Here is a 20,249-nt window from a genome sequence, read left to right on the forward strand (position 1 = left end):
TGCATTCACTATTAAACAAGATAGAATAAAAACATGAATTTAGCAGTCAATTCATAGATCTTAGAAAGAAAAAGACAAAAACAGCCTCACAAAAATAGGAGGAAGAACTGAAAAGAACAATTAGTGAATTATAAACCAGAAAAACAGTAAGATTAATAAATAAATTGTTCTATTATTTGCCATTGAAAGAAATGGCCAATAATGGTTTTTGCCATTGAAAGTAATGGCAAAAACCACAATTACTTTTTTAACAACCTAATATTTGGGGGAACCACAATTACTTTTGCACCAACCTAATATTTGGGGGAGGGTTACATAGACCCAACCCTTGGCAAATATAGTAGAGAAACTCAAATAAAAATAGAATTAAAAATTAGGCTTTAGAAATATAAAATCATGATGTAGAATTCTATGCCAATCAATTAAAAAATCTGATGATTTTCTGGCAAAAATTAACTTGGCTAACATTGACTTGTGTTAGTAAATAAACAGAAAAGACTAACAGCCTTGGAATAGTATTTTAAAGTCACCAAAGAGTATCACCTGAATGCCCTGTAAAGGCTTGTAGGTACATGCAATTTTTCCTCTGAGTTCCCTCGAACTTTCAGAGAATAGAAAATTCCAGTGTCACTTACAGTTTCAGTGTAAAAATAAAAATTAAAAAAGAATCCTGCCACCATTTAAGAAGCCAGCATAGCCTTGATGCCCAACCTGAGAGAGAACACACAGACATACCAGACTTATTTTGGATAATTTGTTATCATCGTGTAGGATTTGCTGTAGAAATGCAGAATGCAAGGATGGTTTCACATCAGACATCTAATAATATGAAGTAGCACTTACATGGGCCAAAGGGAGAAAAATTTGTATCCTTTCAACAAATGCTATGAAGGCATCTGATAAACATACAACAACTTTTTATGATTTACTAGAATAATAAAAGTTAAAAACAAAAATTTTAGCTAATTAGGAACAAAAAGCTATTTTAATGTGATGAAAATTAAATGGTGATGATTTCAAACCACAAATCAATAGTCGACTTCAAGTTTATGGGAAAACATAGGAATCGTTTGCATCAAAGCTGGGCACAAAAGCAGCTTCTATGTCTCCTGTCCTCTAAGCTGCTTGTTCCTCCTGGACCCTGAACTTTAGAGCTGTGACCAATAATCCAAAAAGAGAATGGTAGGAAGGGATGGAAGTGATACCCAGGAGCGTTTTAGTCTACCAGGCTGACTTCCTGAGACAAGGCCCATTAAGAAAACAGGTAAAGATGGCTGGGAAAATGGGAATGTGCTGACTCTGGGAAGGCCACCTGGTACCAGATGGGCCAGGCATATCAGGGCAGTGAAGCCAGTGTGACGAGAACCTAGATTAGATTCAGGCTGAACTGCCAGCAATGGGCAGTCTCCAGCTGACTGTGAATCACCCAGCAGCTTCACAGACAGGGAGACTGCTATGTCCCACCTCCCACTACTTTGATTTCATAGGTCATTCAGAGATAGTGTTCAAGATTCACATAGCTTCTCAGGGGATTCTGAGACCCAGCCAGGGCCAGGGAGCAGGTTCAGAGAAGTTGAGCGATTTGTCCCAGGTCACACAAGAAACAGGCTCTGAATCAGGTGTCTGCCTCCACAGTGTCTGGTTCTTCACTCTGACCACACCAGCAGTCAGCATCTTCTCAACTTTATGTTTTCGGATCCTGTGAGATGGAATTGGCCTTTGAAGGCCCTGAAACATTATTAGTACAGAAGGAAGCTGGGATGGTTAATTTTATATACCATCCTAACTGGATCATGGAGCACCCAGATACTTGGCTAACATTACTTCTGGGCATGTCCATGAGGGTGCTTCCACATGACATTAACATTTGAGTTGGGGGATTTAGCAAAGCAGATTCCCTTCCCAGGGTGGGTGGGCACCATCCAGTCTATTCAGGGCCTACCCAGAACAAAAGATAAAGGGAGAATTTGCCCTTTCTCTGCCTGACTCCTTGAGCTGAGACATTGGTCTTTTCCCGTCCTTGGACAGGGAATTACATCATCCATTCTCTGGTTCTCTGGCCTCCCACTCAGATTTAACTACATCACTGGCTTTCCTGGGTCTCCAGATTGCAGGTGGCATATTGTGGGACTTCTCAGCCTCTATAAGCATGTGAGCCAATCCCTCCTAGTAAATCTCTCATCATAAATATATCAATAGGATATCTGTTAGGATATACGTCAATATGTTAATGAGATATATACTAGGATATATTTATATAAGATATATTGATATACTTACTAGCAATAAATATGTCAACAGGATATATATTAATGATTCTTTTTCTCTGGAGAACCCTGAGTAATACAGAAGCCAACAGCAATAGTTAAGCTAAGTAATCTTAGGAACTTAATTCTGGATTGTGGAGACCTTTCTCCAGGAAAAGCTTGGAGGTAATCTCTGTTATATTAGATATGTCAGAGCTCTTGTAACGCAAGGGCTCCTGGCATCTTAGAAAATACCCTCTCTGATGTGATCTCAAGCCAGCTGCTTTACCCTAATCATCTCCAGAGGTAGATGAAGAAATATGCCAAGAAATAATATCTTCCATGTGACAGCACTCGACATATTTCTGCATTCTCTCTAAAGATTTCCACATCCTCACATGGCATGCTGCTCTTGGATAAGAGAGCCCTGTGTTTGGCATCTTAGTATTTGGCCCTTTCACACGGTAGCCAGAGTTCAGTCTGGGACAGGTGGCAGCGTCACACCCTTTTCTATTTTTGCTAGAGGACTTTGATTTATTGGCATCAAAGTTCTCTGGCTGAATGACACTTGGCTGTTGGCAGGGTCACTTTCTGCCATTTTTTGTTACCTATTGCCTTATGGAATGTTTTCATAACCTAACCTGCACTTACAACTTTACCTTGTTAACCTCTTCCTTTCCTGAAGAACACATTTTGGTCCCAAGGTGAATCATTTCTAGTGAATGATCCTTTCAGAAACTGCTCTAGCTGCATGGAAGGAAGGTGCCACTTGGATAGGCAGTGCCTCACTCTAGGATGGCCACAGGCAGGAAGCCACAACAGGGCTGTGCTGAGCTTCGAATACCTGTTAAGCAACGTGCTTGGGGCACACAGCCCATTTTTCAGCTGAGAAGTAAAACGTGTTTTACTACAAAATGGGTACAAAGATGAAATTTCAGTTTATCTGACAACATTGGTGATTGTTGTGAAGCTCTACTGTCTACCATCGTGTACTGTCCAATATGGTAGCCACAAGCCCTATGTGGATACTTACATTTAAATTAATTTAAATTCAATACAATTTAAACCTTTAACCCCTCAGTTGCATCAGTCACATTTCAAGTGCTCAACAGCCACACGTGACTAGTGGCTACTGTATTGAACAGCGCAGGAAGAACATTTCCATCATCACAAAATGTTCTATTGGATGGTGTTGATTTATTTAATGAGGATGATAATATTATCTACCTCACAGGACTGTGAGGGTAATTAAATGAAATATTGCATGTAAAGTGCTTAGCATAATACTTCACATGTGTGCATGCTTGATAAATTATCCATGAAATAAAAATTCTCCTAAGAGGGGTCCACTCTAAGTACTAAATTTAGCTCAGGGAAATATCACATAGATACCTCACATGTAAGTGTAATCCTTAGCACTGTCCCTTGCTGAGACCGGGGGTGTAGGAAGCATTGAGGCTGATGAGGAGTCGGGTCCTCTCAGTGCCATTTGCACAGGGCACCATCATGGGCTGTTGCGGAGCCTGACTGGGGGAGGTGGAGGGATTGGAAACAGAATGAAGCAGGATGTGAACGGGGCTTCCTTCTACTTCAGAAAAAGTTTCAGCAGCAAAATGGATTAGATTACTGGGTTAATTGTTAGTGGAAGGAAGGACAAGAGCCAGAGGAAGGAAAGGGTAGGTAAGATGGTGGGGAGGAGAGAGAAAGAAAGTTATATGACACAAAACAACTTTTCTGCACCAGGCATAGAAAGCTAAGCCTGGTTCTCATGCCCCTGACTCTTAGGCTAGTGTTGAACCTGCCAAGCTGGGATGAATACTCAAAACAGAATGATGTCCCTTGTGGTTTACCAGTTGCCTACAGGAGGAGCTTTCTCATTGTCTGGAAAAACTTAGAATGTGGAGATGGCCTAAAACACCTTGGTGCTACCTCAGCCATTATACAGTTGAAGTTTAAGGGCCACCGGTCAGACCTCTGGACAGGCACTCAGAAAGCTATAGCTTGGGAGTCAACTTTCTAAAAATAGTGATAGAAAGCAGAACATGAGGCCGGATGTGGTTGCTCATGCCTGTAATCCCAGCACTTTGGGAGGCTGAGGTGGGTGGATCACTCGAGGTCAGGAGTTTGAGACCAGCCTGACCAACATGGTGAAACCCCATCTCTACTAAAATACAAAAATTAGCCCCGCATGGTGGCTTATGCCTGTAATCCTGGCTACTCAGGAGGCTGAGATAGGAGAATCGCTTGAACCCCGGAGGTGGAGGTTGCAGTGAGCCGAGATTGTGCCACTGCACTCTAGCCTGGGCAACAGAACACGACTCCATCTCAAAAAAAAGAAAGAAAAAAAAGCAGAACATGAGAAGAAAGGCATTTTCTACACTCCAACCTTCCTTCAGCCCCTGACCCACATTTTTCCCTGAAAGAGTTTTCTTAAACTGGCCGAGGGCTGAAGCTGAGATGGCTGGACTGTGAAAACCCAAGAATCCCAGGGAATAGGCCGAGGCTGCTACCTTATGACTTTTCCCAGTTAATCACAGTAACAAAAACTAGTGTTTACTTAGTGTTTACACTGTGCTAGACACTGTTCTAAGTATTGTACTCATTTAGTACTTAAAGTAATCATATGTGGTACAGGTGCCATTTTTATCCCTAAAAAGGGAAAAAAGGGCAGAACATAGACAGATCAACTTTAGAGAGGGATTGATTCCTGTTTTACTCACATGAGGTAGAAGATTCTACTAGTGCAAAAAACATTACTAGTGACAGGCAGGAGCCCAGAATAGGACATGAGCTTATGATGAGGCCTTACAGGGGCCATGTTACATGGTGTTAGGAGCTCAGGTCTTGGAACCAGATTCCTGGGTTCAAATTCCAGCTCTACTATCATCTAACTATATGACTTTGGGCAGAGGTCCCCCTACTCTCTGATTCTGCTTCTCAGCTGCAAAATGAGGCTCATAACAGTACCTTATCATAGAGTTACTGTGAGGATTGATGAGTCAAAGCTCCTAAAGCCAGGCCTGCCATACGGTTATCCCTCTGTGGGTATGGCCATTACTACTAGGATTGGGCCGGGCTGTTGCGGCTCCTCTTCCAGTGCTCTCTGCAGTCACAGCTGTACACTGTGGGTCAAGGACATCACAGTGTCAAAGGGGTGAGTGCATTGGCTTTTTTCTTTACTGTCTTACTTGGAAAATAGGTCAACTCAAGGTTTCTTTCTTGCACGTGTGAACTTGAAACATGCATCTGTAGATAGGGTCCTTCATTCATCCATTCACTCATGTACTTGTTCATCCAAATTCTAACAGAGTCCCTATTAGGCACTTAAGTCAGTGGGGGGAAAGTGCAGCAGGTGGAAAGAATCTTCATTTAAATTCTGGATCTTTCCCTCACTAATCATGTCACCTCGGCATATCATATCACCTGTCTGAATGTCAGTTTTCTATAAAGTTAGGAGAAAACAAAGGAGATAAAGTATGAGAAGACACATGGAAAGCTCTGGAAAGTACTACACAAAGGTAAGTCTTGTCAACTGTGATAAGAAAGACAAAGAAATATGACATTTAAAAAGAAGTACCAGAATGAAAAATACCGCTCTCCCCAATCCCCCCAGTAGAGCTCAGGTAAGCTTCTGGATGAGGAGAGTAGTAATGGGAAAAGCAGATTCAGCCCCTGGCTGCCTCTCTTTTGGGTTCCCGGCATTATTCTTTATAAGTAATTTCACTTCTGTTGGCCTCAGTTTCTCCTTGCCCCCAAAAGACATCACAAGTTGAGTTGTGAGATTCAGATAATTAGAATCTCTCAATCCTTTCTAAAGAGAAGTGTTATAAATTCTTCAACACTATAAATATGGTCTCACATCTATTGCTCAGCACCTTGTGAGAAAAAAATCCCACCACTTTCTAAAATAATCTCAGCCTCTGAAAATAGCAAAGGGAAAAAAATGACCTCTTGAAACTTCTTTAAATAGAATTCTCTGCTTCAGCTCTCCTTAGGAGGTAAAGGCTAGAAGAAGAGAGTCATTGTTGAGGACTTACTGCCAATAGCTGATAAGAGGACCCTAGAACACTGAAACACCCCACTTTTCTCTAAGCAGCATCCCAAAAGCGACCTGATCCCTAACACTTCCCTTCACCAAAGCTTCAAATCTGTCCCAAAGTAGGGCAAGAGTTGTCGCCTCCCAGAGCCTGATGTCTTCAGTTCTCCTTCCCATGTGCAAAACTGAATTAGATATCCACAGACCAGACAAATACTTTAGAGGACCTCATAGCCTCTTAGTAGCCACCATTAGAAAATAACTTTACTCTGTAACCTACCTTCGCTTTATGGGAAGTGTTTGGACAGTGCTTGGCATTTAATCAGTGCTCAATAATGGCTGCAGATATTATAATGATTAGCTTACTAGACATTCTATTATTCTATCTCGTTCTAGGTTATGCTGGCAGCCTACAGAAATGTGAATAGAGGTTTGGGCAGGAGGGTCCCCGTGGTGCTTATCCAGGTGCTTTGCATCAGCAGTAGTCCTGATGAGATTATCAGAATGTTGAGTCAGCTGAGACATTTTCCGTGGAGTTGTCATGCCCTAAAATTGAGATAGTTCTAGAAAAACCAGGAGGGCTCACCTAGCTGCAAGGTAGAGGTGGTGGCCATCTGCTGGGGTTGTGGAGTCAGGGAGGTCTGAATGTTGTCCTGCAATATCTCCCTAATTTTAAAGCTGATGTCTAAAATTCTCTTACAGGTGGTCAAGCCTCTCTAAGATTGAGAATGTGAATATAAAAGAGAGAGGGGAGGTGATTATTTAAATTCATCCTATAGTGTAAATGACTGACCTGATATCTTCCCTTTGAGCAAATTCTAACAGGGAAGGAAAAAAGAATATAAAGATACTGACACCTGAAGAGAAGAAAGGGTGACAGAGTGATAGATGGGGTCAATTATGGGGTGGAGGAGACTCCAAAGAGCAACAACTACAATCTTCATACCCATGGTTTCCCATTTTTTGGATGAAAAACTGAGGCATTTTAATTTAGTGATGTACTTAGTGTTAGAACTGGGTTAGAACTCAGGAGTCTGGGCTCCTGGTTCCTGCTATAGCATCTTCCCATCCCGCTGAGTAGCTACAACACTGGAGCAGAGATACCCGGTGAATTTCATTCTCCTTCCAGTTTGGTTTGGCCCAACCTCCTTTTGGCTGGAGGTGCCATGGCAGGCGATTCCAAGGACCCTGGAGCTGGGTATGCTCCTGTGGGGCTCACTCACCTGTGGCCGCTTCCATGTCACATTGGAGAGGCTTTTTTCCTGGAGCAGCTTCTGGCCTATGGAAGAATCTGCTGCGGGGAATGTCTCATCCTTAAACTTCTGGCCCATGCTCAGGCAGTGATCCCTCAAGGTGGTAAAGTCTTGGTCTTTGAACTTGATGATGGAGGTCTCCACTGAAGGGTCCTGGTTAAATGCCATGACTCTCCTTAGAAGACTTCCGAGGTCCTTTCCTGTTGGTGAGAAAAAGGGATACCTTTGGGGTAAGCCATCAAGTCCTTTGCATCATCAAATGTGAGCCCCAGATGGGCACTCTGATATATCACCCTTTACAGGGACTGAGACTAAGTCTGCACTGTCCCTGGTGGCACAGTCAGTGAGCCTGAACTAGGATTCAAGCATCCTCACTCCCAGTTAACCTTTCAATCTGCTGTACAAAACAGCTTTCTAGTGTGCTCTCACGTGCACAAGACGCTATGGGGTACTAGTACATCTCATGAATATTTATTGAGCACTGCCAGATGAATAACTGGTAGATAGGTTAAAAAAAGGTGTCCACAGCTTCCCTGAGTAGCAAGTGCACAGAGGCCCATGAGTTGCATTGGAAAGGTCATGGGGTGTTGGAGGGTTTTGTGGGGTGGGGGCAGAGAGGGTGAGTAGGAAGTGTTGGAAGAGATTGCCAGAAAGGTAGGTTGGAAAGCTGGGTGAGGAAATGTTTTATACCCCATAAACTCTGCAGGGCTGTTGAAGAGGTGGGGCATGATCAGATCTGTACATAGAATGGGGCTGCTAGGAGCAATCTGGGGACCAGAGAGAGGGTTGGGGCAGGGACTGGATGCAGGAAGGAAGCCAGAAGCTGCTGCACTTGTCCACAGGAGAGATGGTGGGAGAGCATCAGAAGGGAAGATGGTGGAGCGTGGACAGATGTGGAGTAATTTCATAGGTGGAGAATTGAATATGGGGGATAGGGAGGAAAAAAAGAAAACAAAGAAAAGATAGTACAGTGAATATCACATGGGTTTTGAAGTTTGCTTTCTGCTTTCATCAGCTACATACTTCTTCTGCAATTTGGAGCGAATATTCAAGACTGTGAACCTATTTCTCCACCTGTATGGATTGAAGCTATCAATCTCATAGGTTTGCTATGATATTAAATAAGTTTTGACCTAACCAACTGAGCAGAGTGACAGGCATGCAGTAATCCCTCAATAAATGTTAGCATCCTAATTTTCCTTGAGTTGACAAGGAAGGCTGAGGTTTCTTGTTCAGGCAGCCACAGGAATGTAACTGGTGCCATTTACCAAAAATTTACCACATTCTCCATCTGTGAGGCTGGCCTGGATGGGAATCCTGAATCCATACTTCCTAGTTATGGGAATTGAAAAACCTCTCTGGTCCTTAAAGTAGGGCTTTTCAAGCTTCTTTGACCAGGGTCAGTGCAGGTGGCACAAAAAATCCCAAGGTCCTTGTGTTCCACCCATTTCCACTTCACAGTAGAAAAGGAAGCAGGTGATAATGAATGAGAAAGGACTATAAAGGAATAAATTCTAAGGAAAGAATATGAACTCACAATCAAAATTTTGAATCCTAGAAAAATGTATGTAAACTTAATATAACTTAGCAATTTTCTTACAATTACCTTGTAATAGCATGTGGCAAGTTATTTAGATGGCACAAATTCATAGACAGAATATAATCAGTGAAGTGTCACTGTGCAAGCATATTTGGAGAGAATTGTGCATACAACTGTCTCACAAACAAGATATGAATAATTTATACTTACATTTGAACTATTAGATTGGACCATACAGAATTGTCATTTTTGTAGGTCAAAAATGGTTGAATATAGTCAGTTTCATAGGGTTTAATGTAAGGTAAGAAATGGTTAAATACAGACAGTTCCGTTTAGTTTAACCTAATACACATGTACATTTCTTCAATTGAGTTCTTGGAGAATAATGGCACAAACTATTCAGTATGTCTCACCACTCACAATAGGGTTAAAAAGAGGGCCCACAACAAATTAAATAGTGATAAAGCTGAAATGTCAAGGTATCATTCAAGAGTAAGAAAACAGTGATAGAAATTGATTGTCAATTCAAGACAAAAGGCAATGGCACTCGATAATGAAGAGTTGTGAAAATCACGGGTCTCCCAATTCTCTGTGCATGCTCGGGGACAGTGGAACCAGCATAGCATTGCCAAGCCTCCTACCTCTCAGGAAAATATTGAATTACAATGTGTGATAAACTCTAGCAATGAGCTAGTTTTGGTTTATGAAAACCAAATTTTAGTTACCCTTAAAAATACAATTATGGGATTGCCTGTAAGTAGCCCTTAATTGCATATAAAAATGAAATTCTAAAGAATTTTGCTTTATTTCTCCTTTGGAATCATACAAAGGTCTTATATGTGAGGATCGGTTCCTAGTCCATCTGGGGGGCCCCCACTGTCCACTATTAGGTAGGGGACTGGCCAGACTTTAGGAATTCCCGTTCTAAGATTCACTTGCCTCATTTGTGAAAAGGAGATGATGATACTATTACACACGTTATGGGGTTGTTGTGAGAGTCGGATGAAACCATACTTCCAGAACACTTAGCACAGTGACTGGTAAGTACAAAGCAGCCAACACATGGTGGTTATTAGGATGATGATCATTGTTATTTTGAGCAGGAAAGGACGGTGCAGAGGCCCAACACTGTCTAAGATGAGGACTTGCTCATACCCAGGACAGGCTAGGCTCAGAGGGGCTTGCAGGGTGAGGGCCAGGATGGTCAGTCAGACCTGGGCCCTGGGCTCTGTTACTGCTCTGCATTCAATACACGGGCTGCCCAGGCCTAGGGGAAGGGAAGGCTTGGGGACAGGCAGCAGGCTGGGTGTCTGCTGCCACGGAGGTGGGCTGTTCTGGGAGGAGACTCTTGATGGGGAAGGGAGAAGCAGGCAGGGGAAGCTTGTACCGCCTCCACACACACATAGTTCTTCTTTCTCTCTGAGTTGCTCTTGGCTTCACCAGGGAACAGCCTGTAGGCTCATGTTCTCAGGAAGGGCCCACAGCACCTGACAACATTTCACTTTTGTGCACAGCAGAAGAGGACCACCTGATCTTCCTGCTGTCACTTTTGGGAGGGCTTTCCGGTTCTTTCCCCTCTTCTCTACCCAATTTGTCTCACTTTGCAGAAGCAGCCAAAGGCAGAAGAAGACTCAGCTTTGTTAATTTAAGGGAAAAAAAAGATTGCTGAAAGGCCTACCTGATATTCAAGATAAAGTTTATCTTGCTGCTGGGGCAGCTCTTGGGTGTTGCAAGAAAAGTCACACAAGAGGAGCTAGAAACATCACAAAAATAATTGATATAAAGTTCTTCATGTAAGAAGCTTGTGTGAGCTCATGAGTCAAGCTCAGAATTAGGCTGAGAAGCAAGCAGGAGCTGTGGCTTAGGGCTACAAAGCCTCTTTAGCTCCCCTTGGTGTCTATGAAATGAGCTTCTCTGTGTCCTTTGCTGAATTGGGTGACTGAGTGAGCTCGGGCTGCCATAGCAAAATACCACCAACTGAGGGAGCTAACCGCATTTATGCCTGAGGTTGCAATTTTTTTAAATTTTTGCAATCAGACCTTGGCAATGACCTTGAGCAGTAGGATATAAATAACTCCCACATGCTTAGCATTCTAATAATGGAACACTAGGCATAAATGGGTTAACAATAGGATTTATTTCTCACAGTTCTGGAGGCTAGAAGTCAGAGATCAGAGTGCCAGTATGTGGTAGAGGGTGGGGAAGAGATCTTTCCCTCATCCTCTTCTTAAAAGACCACAGTTCTATCAGATTAGTCCCCACTTTTATGATCTCGTTTAAGCTTAATTGCCTCTTAAAGACCTTATCTCTAGGTACAATCATGTTGGGGGTTAGGGTTTCATATGAATTTGTTGGGGGAGGGGGATGGTACAATTCAGGCCATGGCAGTGACTAACCCCAGCCTGATCCAACAACTCTCCTAGCCCTGGCTGCATACTGCAGGGAGTGTGCAGATCAAAGGGGAACTGGGTCATGTCGGTAGGGTTCTCAGAGAATAGACGGAGGATGCCAGTGGACACAAGAACAAATGACACAGCAGCAACACTGATAACTATGTAAACATTATTTGAATTAATGGAAAAATGATGAGGGCTCCTTAATGGGAGATATGTCTTAGATACTGCTGAGCCATATAACTATGTCTTAGCAGTATCTTGATCTGCCAGCACCTAGCGCCAGGCCTGGCACATAGTAGGTGTTCAATAAATTCTCCTGAGTGTCAGCAGATTAAATATCACATATCAGCTATTCTTGAGTGTGTTCTATGAAGCAGTTGCTTCATGAAACACTCCACAAATAACAAATTATGAGGTGAAATTATTTTAGAAAACACCTGATACTGAACAGTCTTTACAGAAATTCACAAAAAGCTTCAAGAAGTCCTTCGATAAAGAAACTTAAGTTTGCTCCCAGTGTTTCACACATATAACCAGTAAGTCCTTTTATTGGAGAACTTTTATTAACATTTCATGGAGAAGATGCGTAAGATTTAAGTGACTTCAGAACATCCTGACTCAAGTCCTCATTCTGCCTCGTACACACTAAACACCTGTTTCTTTATCTGTCAAATGGGAACATGATACTTTATTGAAAAATCAAATAAGAAAATATATGGAAGGAGATTTAAACCATGAAATATTTTATGAAAAGATGTTCATTATTATTTATTTATCTGACTCTAATCTTGTCCTAACCTGTTTGTATTTCTCTGTCTCAGAAATAAATAGTTGTAAGAATACACAGATAAATTACCTAAATTACATCTGCCCAGAAACATGAAAAGGGCATTTATTGTCCCAGTTTCTCTCTTCTCCCTGAACTACGTGTTGTTCTTCTACATGAAAATTCACAGGCGGAATTCAGAAACAATAGAATATTTAGGTAAACCCCAAATATCTGGAATTAAACACACTTTTAAATAATTTATGAGTTAAAGATAATATCATAAGAGAATTAGGAAGACCTGACATAAGTAGAAGGACATAAACAAGAAAGACGAGCAGAAATTAGTAAAACAGAAGACAGATAAGAGCAGAAATTAATCAAACAGAAGACAGACAACAGATGAAATGAGCAAAGCAAAAATCTGCTTCTTTGAAAAGATCAGCAACATTGATAAACCCCTAGTCAACTTGATCAAGAGTGAAAGAGAGAAAACATAAATCGCCAGCATTATCATTTGATAAAGGGATTATCACCACACATCCTATAGACATTAAAGGGCTAATAAGAGAATACTACGAACAACCCAATGCCAACAAATCTGCTAAGTTACATACAATGGATCAATTTCTTGAAAAATACAATTTATCAAAGTTGACACAGAAGAAACAGAAAATCTGAATAATGCCATATATAGTAAAGAAATTGAATTTACTATCCAAAGCTTTCTCCAGAAGAAACCCCCAGGCTCAGATAGTTTCACTAGTGAATTCTATTACACCTTCAAGGACAGAGTAACACTAATCTTACATGAACTTCCTCAAAAAATAGAATAGAAGGGAAATATGGCTGAACTTATTTTTATCAGCTCAGCAAAATACTAAAAACAAAACCTCATAAAGAAATATTCTTCCTGAAAAAAAAATTACAGAACAATATTCTCACAAATAGAGAAGCAAAGAGCCTTAAAATTTTAGCAAATCAAATCCAATAATGTAAAAAAAAAAAAAAAGAAGAAGGAGAAAGATACCAAGTCAGAATTTGGGTTTATTCTAGGAATGTTGGGTTGATTTATATTTTTAAAAATCCACCTGCAATCCACCACAGTAAAGAGCTACAGAGACATAATTTATGATAAAAACTCTCAGAAAACTAGAAATAGTAGGTAACATCCTCAGAAGGGTATCTGTGAAAAATTTACAGCTAACATAATATTTAATGATGGAAAGTGCATTTTCTTCCCTTTACGATCAGAATCAAGGCAAGAATGCCCACTGTTATAGTTCTATTTACTGCTGTTGTGAAGGTCCTAGCCAATGCAACAAGAAAATTAAGGGCAAAAAGATCAGAAACAAGAAGAGAACTGGTCCTATTTTGGTATTTTGATTGTAGGAAGTCTACAAAACAACTACTAGAACTAATACTTAAATTTAGTAAGGTCACAAGATACAAGGTTAATATTAAAAAATTATATTATTATCTAATAGCAGCAAAAAAATAGGAGAATAGTAACATCTAAAATACAAAATACTTGGGAAAAAATCTAACATTAAAGACATTAAAGATATCTACATTAAAAAACTATAAGACATTGCTGAGAAAAATTAAAGAAGAACTAAATAAATGGAGAGATATATCCGGTTCATTTATGGGAAGGCTCAATACTGCCAAGAGGGCAGTTTTTTCCAAATTTATCTATAGGTCCAATACAATCCTAACCAAAATTCTAGCATGCTTCTTTTTTTGTTAGAAATTGATAAGCAGATTCTAAGATTTACATCTAAATGCGAGGAACCTAGAATAACCAAAGCAATTTTTAAAAAGAAGAAAAAACTGAAGGACTTACCCAACCTGACTTCAATACATGTTATAAAGCTACTGTACTGGCAAAAATACAAATAGATCAATGGAGAAGGGTACAGAATCTAGAATAAATCAACACATATATGGCCAATTAATTTGAGAAAGGTTTCAAGGCAATTCAATGGGGGAAAGAAAAGTCTTTCCAAAAAAATGGTGCTGGATCAACAGGATTTCTAAATGGGAAAAGTACAAACAAACATGGATCTTACTTCACACCATACACAAAAACCAAGTCAAAATGATCACAGACCTAAAGGTAAAGTTTAAATTATAATACTTTCAGAAGAAAACATTTGCAAACTTGGGGTAGGTAAATGTGTTTTTGATAGAATACAAAAAAATATGAGCCATACAAGAAAAAAATTGATAAATTAGACTTCATCAAAAGTTTAAAAGACACCATTAAAAAAACAAAAATGCAAATTTCAGACTAGGTGAAAATATTTGCAGCACATATATCAGACAAAGGACTTCAATCCACAACATATAAAGAACTCTTACAAATCAATAATAAGAAAAAAACCCATTAAAATGGCCAAAAGATTTGAATAGACACATCACCAAAGAATATATAAAAACAGGCAATAACCCAACATGAAAAGATGTTCCACATCATAAGTTACCAGTGAAATGCAAATTCATACCACGGCGAAAGCTCACTATAGGCCATTTTCTAATGGTCTAAAACTTAAAAAGACTGATCATACTGTTTATGGGGAGATGGAAAACTGGAACTTTCATACACTCTCGGTAGATATGTGAATTGATATGACTACATTAGAAAACAGTGTGGCAGTTTCCTAAAATGTTAAAACATACACCTTCAAAATGATCCAGCCATTCCAGTCCTAGGAATTTACCCAAGAGCAATGAAAGCATATGTTCATACAAAGACTTGTGCATAATCAAAACAGACATATTTAATAGCCAAAAGTTGGAAACAATCCAATGTCCATCAAAAGTGAATGAATAAATTGTGATGTACCCATAAAGTACTACTCAGCAATAAAAAGAAATGAATTATTGATACATGCAACAACATGAATAAATCTCTAAAATCACTATGCTATGTGAAAGCCAGTCAAAGTAGAATATATATTATATGACTCCATTTATAAAAAATCCTAGAAATGCAAACTAATGTACCATGACAGAAAGAAGTTCAGTGGTTGCTCAGAAATGGGGGTGGAGGGAGGAATGGGTTATGAGAAAACTTTTCAATATTTTTCATCTTGAGTGTCGTGATGATTTCACATGTGTATGCACACGTCAAAACTCATCAAAGCTTATACCTTAAATATATGCAGTTTTTATATATTCTAAGTAGAGTTGTTTCAAAAATTAAATGCTGTATATAGTTTATACAGTCTTCAGTAATTTGTTTCTCCCTGCACCCCATGGTTAAAAAGTAGTGGGATTTCATTTATTTCACTGCTGTATGTTCTCCTATGATTTATTTGTACTTCTCCTCTCAATGGACATTTAATGCTCTTCTCTTTGTTTTAATGAAAAATTGTGCTATAAATGTTATTGTACATATCTCCTGATAAACATGCAAGAGTTTCTCTAGTTTATATTACAAGGAGTAGATTTTTGGGTTTAGGAAACACACATACTCAACCTCATTAAGTATGCCAAATTATTTTCCAAGGTTGTACTAATTTATAATTTCACCAACAGTGTAAAAGAGTTGCCATTGCTCTATATCCTTACTAACTCTTGGTTTTGGCAAGCTTTTTATTTGTACCCATCTCGTGGAAGTAAGTGGAAACTCCTATGTCTTAATTTGTTTCCCTGATTACTGGTAAGATTGAGCATCTCTCAATATGTTTATTCTCCATTCATGTTCCCTCTCTTGAGGAATGAATATTCATATTTTGTGCCCATTTGTCTATTGGGTTGTCTTTTTCTTATTGATTTGTAGGAATTCACTACTCACTCTGGATATTCGTCTTTTGTTGGTCATGTGTCTTGTAAATATCTTCTCCCAGTTTGTGGCTTATCTTCTTAGCTCCTTTACAGTGTCTTTTGATGAACATCAATATTCTTTACACTAATACAAATGTATTACAAATATTTGCTTATAAGTTTAATTTTTATAAATTGAGCCAATATTAATTCTTATGGGAATTTAATATAAGAAACTTTGTAAGAGATTCTCTTTTTAAAATAGAGAATTTGTAATTAACACATTCTTCCAAAACACTGATTTAAAAATTTCTTATAGCTCTATAATGATATTTTTATGAAGTCCAACATATATATCAAAATCTGAAATAGACTTGCAGAGAAATACTTTGAGTACTTAGGAAATAAAGCTGATATCTGCATTAGCAAATATAGATTGGCCAAAGCCAATTACTTAATTTTCCCTCCCTTTTCCTTTCTTCCCCAAAATAGAGTCCTTACTTTGAAGGAAGAGAATTACATATATATATATATCTATCTTGATTTTTAAAAAGTATTTGATAAAATCTCCACCTATTCCCTGTGTGTAGACTAGATTGAGTAGGTTGTATATCACATAGTATGATAGTGCAGTGCAACGTAGCATAGTAAAGTAGAATACAGTGTAGTAAATAGAATTAGCGGTTTGACCCAGAGATCATGGATGAATGGTCTGGAATAGCTAAGAATCATTGCATTGTAATAGTCACAGAGCTCTGTCCTGTGTCTTGTCCTATTCTACATTTTTATCTTAGTCCTTAAAGAAGATGTTGAAATAAAAATGAAGATCCTTTTCAACTCTTTCATCATTTTAATAGTGGAAATCAAGAACAATTAACCAAGCAGATAGCAGAATCAAAATTCTAAATGACTTCAAAACCAAGAAGATGAAATTAACTAAGGAAACTGCAAACCTGTCTTTACATTTAAAAAGTTAACTATGCAAGTAAATAGTGAGCAGGATCGGTCTTGGCTAAATTTCATTGAAAATATTTCGTATGCCTCACTTGACTTCCTATTTAAAATGAGACAAAACTATGAAAGATTTGGCAGGCTCTGACCAGATTCAACAGCAGTAAGGCGCTGCTCTAGACAGGCTAGCCCAGCTCTAGGGGCCATATTCCAAGAGGCTCATCAGCACTCTCAATGGTATCTGAAAATGAGTGTTTGAGTAACATAAGCATGCCTGGCAGGGAGGCAAGCCCTTTGCTTGCAAGCATGGGCTCCTGGCAAGCAGTTATATCCACCTGAAAGAGATGGCAAATTTTCCTATTGGCAAAAATGTGCCAGACGGGCGGGAGGCAGTCCAGCTAAATAGACAGGAAGCCTGGAAATCCCTTCCTGGGAGGAAGAGTCAGAGAGCTAGAGAGGTTTACTGGGAAGAAGGCCGACTGAGGGGCCTACAGTGATCCTCAGACTCAGCCCCTGCAGCCCAGGTCCCCCTCCCTCCAGAATAATCCTGCTCTAAGAGAGCAGATATTTAACCACCTCTGGCCCCACAACTGTACTCCCAATCCCTAAGTTTCCCTACCACCAAGATTATGCTCTAGTTCAGAAAACTGAACTCTTCCTTGTGTCTTAAGGAAAAAGGAAAAAGAGGCGGCATGGAACAGTGCTCACAGGCACATAGAATCAGGTTGAAACTTGGGTTTGAATCCAGCTCTCTCTTACTGAATGATTTGGCCAATACTCTTAATATCTCTGAGCCTCCTTTCCTTACCTATAAAGTGGACAGAAAGTGGAGGTAATAAAACCAGCCTCGTAGCAGCAGATGGATATTAAATGAGAAGATTCTTGTAAAGGGCTTGGCGTGGCACATAGTAAAAGCTTGTGTCCATTATGCTATCAGCAACTCCTTGAGTGTCCTGCCTGGCCCTGTACTTGAGCCCAGTGACTACAACCCTGTACCAGCTGGTGGGCATACCAGGCACCTGCCAGTCACCTCTGAACTCCCAACCTCAGGTCTCTCCAGGTTCCAGAGTTGTGTTCTTTCCATGCATTGAGACTGTCACCTCCTCCACCTGCCTGGCAGAAACACTTGGTGCACCCTTGCCTCTGGCCCTAAGCCATGCTGTAGACCAGGCTATCTGTCAGCATCTCCAGCTGGGCCAGTGTCCCACAGCCTCTACCCTGTCCCAGGGGGCTTTTTCCTCCCCTGCTTACCCTGTCCTACACGATGGCCAGGTGTCCCCGAGGCCAAACACATGTCCAGTAGAAAGGATAGGAACGCAAAGGAAGAACACGTGATCTGTGCAGTTCAGAGGGTGGAAGGAGTCAGAAATTTGGGGAAGAGTGATTTTGATTAGACTTTCTGCAATGATGGAAGTGTTCTATATCTGTGCTGTCTAATACCGTGGCCACTGGCCATATGTAGCTATTGAGCACTTGAAAGATGCCTAGTGCAATTCAGGGACTGGATTTTAATTTTTATTCAATTTTAAATCATTTGCATTTAAATGTAAATATTCACATGCAGCCTTATTGGATGGTACTGAAGAAGAGAACTTCTAATGACATGAATTACCACAGAACAAGGAAGGCCGTGAGCACTCTTGGGTGGAAATGGTTGAGCAGAGGCTGGATGACTCTACACGGGGGCCCAGAAGAGCCTTTGGATTGGGCAGATCCCTTCCAACTTCAACCTACTGAGCTCTCTCTCTGCTTTTCTTCAGTGTCATATTTTGCTCTGGTGTCCCTGTCCGCAGGATGCTCCTAGCATATCCCAGCAACAAAGGGTAATTTTGTTTGCATTTTGTTTTCAATCAGCTAAGAAACAGGAAGCTGCATTCAATGGTTTCCTGCCCAGGAGTGCTGCATGCGGCCCTCTCCTGGCTGGTGTTTTTCGGAACAATGGAAATAAATCTGATGTAATGTAGCAGAACACGACGGGGGACGGTTTTCCCCTTAACAAATACTCATTTGAAATGGTGCCCAAACCCTGCACGAGGAGCAATCTATTTCCCACTACAGTGTTCCAGCAAAACCCATTACTAATTCCACAACTCAAATTAAAACTAACAGAGCTTGAAGGCTGGGGCTGACAGTCTCTCTGCTGACAAGGAACAAGGAAGGGTGGGCGAAGGGGCCTGTGCACTTGTGTGTGTATGTGTGTGTTTAATTACACTGTTTAACACATCGAGAATAATTTATCTACCCTAGTGGAGAAAATAGGCACTTAACTGCTCTCTGGTGGGAAAAAGATATGCAAACCACTTTCAGCTATATACCACCTTGGCATACCTCAGGGCTTTGAGGAGAGAGAGGGAGACAGAGAGAGAGTGAAGCAGAGAGAGAGAGCAAAGGAAGGGGTAGGAAGGAGGAAGGAAGACAGAGAGGGGGAAAAGGAAGGAGGAGGAAGAGAGAGGGGGTGGGAGAGAGAGGGAAGAAGACAGAAAATTTGGTGTGTATACAAATCTACAGCAAGTTGGGAGAACAGGTGAATATTTCTCAAAGAAAGCTTATATGAGATGGTGTAAGTGTGAGAATGAGCTTAAACATCGGGTTTGAAGATGGAACTTAACCGCCAGACCAGTGCTGTCCCTGAGCCACTCTGCACTTCAGAATCATCTCAGCAAGTTTCCATGCATGTGTGGCCTGAAGACCATGGTGGGATTAGTGGCCCCCAGAAAGGCAGACCTCAGAGGAAGACTATGCAGGGCTCACTTTGCAGAAGGGGAAAGTGGGCTCAAGGTGAAACAGGAGAAGTTTAGGCAGCACTTGGGCTTGACTCCTGTCCTGCCCCCAGCTTCAAAGCTGGGCTGATCTGGCCTGTGAGCAAAGCATGCCTCTGTCCCTGCCAAGGGCATCCTACTTTGTGCCTGATCAGGGCTGAGAGGGGCACAGGTAAGCTAGTGTTTCTCATCCTCTGAGATAACCTTCGATCCACCAAGGGCCAGGGAAGAGGCCATGAAATGAAATGAAAGAAACCTCTCTCATGTCTTCAGATGTAGAAGGCTACATAGGGCCAGGTGTGGTGGCTCACTCCTGTAATCCCAGCACTTTGCACTTTGGAAGGCCGAGGCGGGCAGATCACAAGGTCAGGAGATCGAGACCATCCTGGCTAACACGGTGAAACCTCTACTAAAAACACAAAAAAATTAGCCAGGTGTGGTGGCAGGCGCCTGTAGTCCCAGCTACTAGGGAGACTGAGGCAGGAGAATAGTGTGAACCCGGGAGGCGGAGCTTGCAGTGAGCCGAGATTG

The 20,249-nt window shown here is 40.8% G+C and overlaps 1 protein-coding gene across 1 annotated transcript in view; it reads right to left on the reverse strand.

Annotated features, from left to right (window-relative positions):
• CAPN13 (calpain 13) overlaps positions 1-20,249 on the reverse strand; it is an 81,509-nt gene that overhangs the window by 49,071 nt on the left and 12,189 nt on the right. The window contains exon 2 of the mRNA XM_058426855.1: positions 7,506-7,735. Coding sequence (XP_058282838.1) covers positions 7,506-7,735 — 230 coding nt within the window. The remainder of the gene's footprint in view (positions 1-7,505; positions 7,736-20,249) is intronic.

This window comes from Hylobates moloch, unplaced genomic scaffold (assembly GCF_009828535.3).
Source record: "Hylobates moloch isolate HMO894 unplaced genomic scaffold, HMol_V3 SCAFFOLD_13, whole genome shotgun sequence".
Taxonomy (NCBI): domain Eukaryota; kingdom Metazoa; phylum Chordata; class Mammalia; order Primates; family Hylobatidae; genus Hylobates; species Hylobates moloch.